Source organism: Trichechus manatus, unplaced genomic scaffold (assembly GCF_000243295.1).
Source record: "Trichechus manatus latirostris isolate Lorelei unplaced genomic scaffold, TriManLat1.0 scaffold00047, whole genome shotgun sequence".
Lineage (NCBI taxonomy): Eukaryota > Metazoa > Chordata > Mammalia > Sirenia > Trichechidae > Trichechus > Trichechus manatus.
The window spans coordinates 9,865,299-9,872,287 of NW_004443983.1; the positions used below are offsets into that span (position 1 = coordinate 9,865,299).

The following is a 6,989-nucleotide window of genomic DNA, read 5'->3' on the forward strand; positions in this document are numbered from 1 at the left end:
TTGCTGCAAAAAAAAAAAAAAAAAAAAAAAAAAAAAACAAAAAAAAAACCCTGTAATTTCTAACTCATGTCAGAACCTTTATTATATTTTTCTTCCCTCACAAATTTGATCACTCTCAAGGAAAGAGGTTTATTTTAAATTTGCACAGATTATCATTAATGTGAAATTTGGGGATAGGTTAATCAGTCTTTTTTATTGCATTTAGTTAAAAGTTTCCTATTTCCTTTACTTTGATTTTTTAATGAGTGAAGAACATTCTAGAGATGGAAAAACCAATGGGATTGAAGAATCTGTTTATTAAATTTGTTTTCTTGGGGTAAAAATCTTAGGAGGCAAGTCTAAGAAGCTGTCTTTAAATTTCTAGGCTCAAGACGAAGTTAGGCCAAAAGTAGTAAGAGCAGAGGCTCCTTCTTTCCCCCCTTTCCAATCACAAGCACTTATTAAGCCCCCAGGTGTAAGGCACTGAGCCAGCGACTGGGGGCCACACCTGTCCCAAGATATTTATAATCTAGTGAGGAAGGTGAGGCATCTACGCAAATAACCAATCCAGTCTGTGCCGTTATTAGCCGTGTGTCCTGAGGTGGGGCACGTCAGAACTTAGAATCACTGTTTTGCCATTTATATAGTGGAAATCATAATACCTATCTCATAAGGTTGCTGTGAGGATTAAATAAGACACAGAAAAATTGTTGCCACATAAGATAGCTCAAACATACTGCTTTTTAGAGTTGGTAAAGAACTTGGTAAAAACCATGAGAAGAGTAGAAACATTGTGCTGTTGGAGTTGAGATGTGGGAGAACAGAACTTGAGACTGGGTGTGTCGTTGGGGTGGCAGTTTGGTGGAGGCTTGGCAGATGGTTGGAGGTTTGAGGGGTAGTTCTGGGAAAGGCAGGACGCCAGGCTGAGGGCATGGAGGGGAGCAGCAGGTGAGCTGGAGACAGGGCACGTGGAAATGAGGAGAGGAGATGAGCCTGGAGAGAGGGAGAGGGCGGGTCCTGGGAGTCTTGAGGCCTATCAAGGGGGTTGGGGTTATTTAGATGGCACAAACTGATGCTCTGCTTTCTAAAGAGAATTTGGAAGGCAGTTTGTGGGAGAGGGCTAAGACTGAGATGGAGGACCTACTGTGTCTGTTGTTGTTGTTAGGTGCCATCGAGTTGGCTCCTGACTCGCTGTTGCCCCATACACAATGGAGCAAAACGCTGCTCTGTCCTGCACCATTCCCATAATTGGTGGGGATCAGACAGTTGTGATCCACAGGGTTTTCATTGGCTGATTTTCGGAAGTAGATTGCCAGGCCTTTCTTTCTAGTCTGGAAGCGCCTCTGAAAACTGTTTAACGTCACAGCTACACATAGCCTCCACAGACAGCTGGTAGCTGTACATGAGGTGCATTTGTTGGGAACTGAACTTGGGTCTCCCTCATGGAAGGCGAGAGTTCTACCACTGAACCCCGTGTCCCCTGATTTTGGCTTTGTGTTATCTGGAGCAGAGAAACAAGCCCAGCCAACCTAGACTTCTTACCTACAGAACTGTGAGATAATAACTGGGTGTTGTTTTAAGCCTCTAAGTTTGCAGTAATTTGTTGCAGCAGCAATAGAAAACTAATACAAGTTTTCATGGATATTTGTATTTGTTTTCCTTGGTTTTCTCCTCTTTGAAATATCCAGGGATAGTCAAACCTTTTTATTTAACATTAAGGACACAACCTACCTAATGTTTCCATCTCATGAGAAAAATCCATAGCTTATCTACATAGAGGTCTGCTCTTTGTACAACACACAGCTTAACATTTGGGTGGATTTTATTCTACTTGGATGAATCAGAAGTTCCTTATGAACTGCTATTTTAACATTGAAGCCATATCTTTAGTCACTGTGGGCTCCAAAAGCATCTTATTGATTATAACCTCTGTTCCAAAAATGCTTTCCATTTTAGAAGTGAATAATTCTAGACCTTTAAAAAGTGAGAAATGATAAGGACCTGAATAATGAACATTGTTTGTATTATAAGTTGCTGTACTTATATATGTTGGTTACTTTAGTTTTTAAAACAATTGAGAATTTGAATCTGCTTTTTGAATGGTAAACAATAAAGATTATGTATACATGACTAGAGTTTAGTACTGTAATAAAGTCTTACACTGAAACGAATATGACCCAGATTTAGTATGAATAGTTGCTATTGTATGTAATTAGGAATAAAAGATAAGGGTATTGTATAAAACATTATAATTACTACTTATAATTATCATATAGCAGAAAAAACCTTTCTGCCTCAATTGAGGAGAAAGGAAGAGGAACTGGCAAAAAGATTCTCTTGGACTCCTCTTGTGACCCCTTGATTCCTGACTCAGGGTGCCAGGTAACCAGGCCTCTCAGGGCCTGACCCTGCAGGGTGTTAGGGGAGGTGTAAATGTCTTCACAGGGCAAATGCAAGAGTGCTGGGAATGAGGTGGCTCAAGGTGGGCCAGTTCCTACCTCTCCGCTGTGGGAATAGCCTCTTCTTCTTTCAGGAACATAGGAAATGGAAACTGATTAGGTTGGCCCTTGGGGTCCCCAACACTTGGTTAAGAGAGTGGGGGAGAGGTTCCAGCTCTGGCCTCCCTGTGCCTCCAGGCCCCGCCCCCACCCCAGTTCCTTTGACTGTGTGTTTCTGTGGGAACTCTGGATACCCCATTTCTGTTTCACTGGCTTCTCCCCTGATCTCCATGCAGATAGAGAGAGGAGGCAGAAGACTTTTTTTTTTTTTTTATCATTTTCTCAGGGATTTTATTTCACAGAGGTGAGATTTAAAGGAAGGCCTCTCCCCAGGGCCAAACTTCTCCCATTGCTGCTTGAAATTCTATTCATTTAAAGATTAATTTGAATGGATAAGCAATACCTTAGATTGACTAAAGGCAGTTATTAATATAATTGACCTTCACACCTTATTAATGACCGTCGCTAGCATGTATTGCACACTTACTATGAGCTAGGTACTATCCTGAAGACTTCACTGACTCTTTATAGCAGCATTATGAGGAAGGTTTAGAGATGTTCAGTAACCTGCCTCAAGTTACTCAGTGATAACGAGGGGAGGGCCAGGACCGAGTCCAGATGGGCCTGCCAGGCAGGCTCTGTATGCAGGCCCTCAGCCACTGAGCTGAGCAGCCTCTCCTGCATCTTTATCAAGGATTTGATTTAATTTAATTGCTTTCTTCTAACATCTAGCAGCATTACCTGTAGGGGATGGGACTGGAAGTGGGGATATGTGAGGGTAAAGAGGATGAAGGCATTTTAGGGGTAGATATCCATGTGGGGCATTGTGATGAAGCTTTGAAAAGTGACTTGGAGGGCATTCCTCGCTGTTGTCATTTTCCTACCAAAAGTAGTAAGAAGCTCACTCATAAGCATCTTGATATTTCTGACCTTAAAATCAGTTCAATAATTCAACCAAGAACCCAGCAAGTACTGTTTCTCTTCTCTGCTTCCGTCTGCACATTGACATCATTTTTCCTTTCTTTTAATGTTCTAGTTGTGTAAAGCTCTTATGTATGTTTTTGAGTATATATGATAAATTAAATGTTTTTCTTTAAGTATTTAAATGTCATTTAAAATAACACTTTGCAAATGTTCTTGAAGTAAAAGCCAACAAAAAGCAACTCTTCCTATAAAGTATCTTTTTCTTCCTTACACAGTACTGGCTGGATCCTGCAAAAACTCTTGCTGAACACAGAGAACTGATAAACAGTAGGTATCTAATTTTAACTTTGTTAAGGGATGGTTTGAAAGTAATATAAGGTACATGACTAGCTGGATGTAGAAATGAGCTCCGGAATTAGAAGGGCAAAGAACAAGGAAATGGGTGTTGAGTTTTTTGCCAGTCTGTCTTCAGATTCTGATTAGAGTTAATTGATTAATACCAAGATCCACTCAGAGTCTTTAATTTGGCCTCCGGGTATGCCCTTCCTTAACTTTGTGATTTTTCTATTTTTGACTTTAAAATTTGACCTTAAAACAGAAAAGGCAGAGAAGCACTGATTTGGAAAAAAGAAAGCAGACAGCTGAGTTTTTAAAGAGCTTAAATTTTTCAGGTTAAGGAGTGGTTTTGTCATTCACACCATTAATTTTGCTGACTTAGTAATTAAAGGGATGGCATAGTGATTAAGAGTTACGGCTGCTAACCAAAAGGCCAGCAGTTCGAATCCATCAGCACTCCTTGGAAACTCTATGGAGCAGTTCTACTCTGTCCTATAGGGTCACTATGAGTTGGAATCAACTTGATGGCAAATTTTTTTTTTTGTGACCTGAAAGAATTACTGTGGCTTCAGAAAGGGCCCATCCACTTTTGGGGGGTAGCCCTTGGTTTTATCAATATGAACGTTAATATGTGACTCAGAATATAATTAAGATTATATTCCATAATGTTTTATTTTCATAATCCAACTTTTTTATTTATGAACACATATACACACACAGAGGCTCCTTCAGGGTGCAAAAAAAAAAAAAAAGTTTTGCTTTAATGTGTGAATTACTGTTAATTAAATCTTAGTGGGGGGTTTTCTGACCTTTCTTAACCCAATACCAAGCCTGTATGGGCTGTTTCCCTGTGGTTGTGTGGTGCTTCATGGGCCCCAAGGGCCAGAATGTAGCTTTGCCTCAGAAAGGAACTGGAAACCAGGAATTGCAAAACCAGCAAGTACTGTTTCTCTGAATATCAGCATCATTCTTCTGTCTTTCTGTGGACTATCTTTCTCTGCTTCTCCATCTCCATGGTGGAAAGCTCCAGAGTTTACAAGAGTCCACCCCAGGAGCAGACAGAGACTGACTGGCACTCTCTGAATTACAATTCCAGGTTCTAGGGAGGGTGAGTCTGACCAGCCCAGCTTGGGTTATGGTAGCTCACCTGAGTCCACTCAGTGGTGTCTGGGCTTTTTCAAGGTCAAGTGCAAACGTAGCTGTTAGGGGTCCAGCTTTCTGGGGGGCAGGTCTTAGAAATGGGGGCTGCAGCTTATTGGTGGAGAAAGAACTCTCAAATATTTACCTTATACACCATCAAGTTTGGCCTACTTGATGTACACATGAGTAAATCCTAATTCAGAAAGGTTTAGTAACCTGCCACAAATGACATACCTAACTGGTAGCAGAGGGTTGAGCTGAGTCCTGGTTTTGTGACTGGTACCACATTCTTTGCAGTCCACCAAGCTGCCTGCCTAATGCCAAGGGGAGGCTTGAGATTATGTGTGATCAGATATGAATGCAGCTCATTTCCATGACAAATGCTCATGCAAATGGGAGGCATTCTAATTTAAAAGTCCTTTCATTTAGGACCTAGAAATCTGAACTTTTTCAAAAGATCCCCATATAAAAGTAAATATCTATCTGCTTGCTTGAGCTAAATACTTAAAAAAGACCAGTTGGAAAATTAGAAAAATTTCAGGAATGATTACTTTAAAATAAACTCACAGATTTTTTGAAAGAAAAAGAAGTTGAGATTTCTATTCAGGTGATAAAGAAAAAAAAAGTAAATTATTTCACTTAAGTGCATCATTAAAGTGTTCCTAAGCATACTAAAGTGTGTATTTCTTTACATGGTATGCAGTATTCTATTTTTAAGTATCATGCTATAATGTAATAGTTTTCTCATCCTAAAAAAACATATACTGCTAAATTCGATACAGAGCAAGAGTAAAGCACTGATAATATTATTAAAGAAAGTTGTAATTGAAGAAAACTTATATTTCACCTCATGAAACAGTTTTGTCATTAGTGAAGGAAAATGACTATCAAATCTCCAATAGATTAGTAAGAAAATGTATCAATAAAAATGACAGAACATTTGCTTGTCACCAGGATTCCCTTAGGTAAGTCTTGCTTTATCCTTGAGCTAATGGGAGAATCCTTATTTTCGTTAAAGGCCTCCAAATTAGTCATCACAAATGATAGGTTAGGGGATTCCCAGTTTCTGGCTACTGTATTTTTTGCTAAAGTGAAACATTAATTTTACTTTACAGAATGGTTTCTTAAAGATGGAGTCTGTGGAATGATATGGATTCAAGTTAATAAATATTTGGTAAACTGCTGGGTCAGCACTCGATATTTGTCGTCAGAGTCTTAGGAGGTCAAAAAGATCTGGCTAAAACTCCCTGAGGAACTGAACTTTTGGGCGGAGGGCTGTGGAGACCATGATCTCGGGGAACATCTAGCTCAAATGGCATAACACAGTTTACAAACAAAATGTTCTGCATTCTACCTTGGTGAGTAGCGTCTGGGGTCTTAAAAGCCTGTGAGTGGCCATCTGAGGTACCCCACTGGTCTCACCCCTTCAGGAGCAAGGGAGAATGAGGAAAACAAGATACAAGGAAAAGATTACTCCAGAGGACTAATGGACCACAGCTACCAATGCCTCCACCAGACTGAATCCAGTACAACTAGATGGTGCCTGGCTACCTCCACTGACTGCTCTGACCGCGATCACAACAGAGGATCCACAGAGCTGGAGAAAAATGTAGAACAAAAGTGTAACTCACAAAAAAAAAGACCAGACTTACTGGACTGACAGAGACTGGAGAAACCCCAAGACTATGGCCCCTGGACACCCTTTTAGCTCAGTAATGAAGTCACTCCCGAGGTTCCCCGTTCAGCCAAAGATTAGACAGGCCCATAAAACAAAACGAGACTAATGGGGCACAGCAGTCCAGGGATAAGGACTAGAAGGCAGGAGGGGACAGGAAAGCTGATAATAAGGAATCCAAGGTTGAGAAGGGACAGTGTTGACATGCCATGGAGTTGTTAACCATTGTCATAAAACAATATGTGTACTAACTGTTTAATAAGAAACTATTTGTTCTATAAACCTTCATCTAAAATACAATTAAGGAGGTTCCGGAAAAATGGCGCTCTAGGCAGAAGCACCACGCCGTCCCTCCACAGCAAAGATCCGAAAAACTAAGCCGAACAGAGAATACAACGATCCTGAAACCCTAAAACATCAAATGAAGAGATAAAGAA

The 6,989-nt window shown here is 40.3% G+C and overlaps 1 protein-coding gene across 1 annotated transcript in view; it reads left to right on the plus strand.

Annotated features, from left to right (window-relative positions):
• The window catches only part of EPB41L4A (erythrocyte membrane protein band 4.1 like 4A), a 330,037-nt gene that overhangs the window by 178,134 nt on the left and 144,914 nt on the right, over positions 1-6,989 (plus strand). Inside the window, exon 3 of the mRNA XM_004376996.2 lies at positions 3,677-3,728. Within this exon, the coding sequence (XP_004377053.1) occupies positions 3,677-3,728 (52 nt within the window). The remainder of the gene's footprint in view (positions 1-3,676; positions 3,729-6,989) is intronic.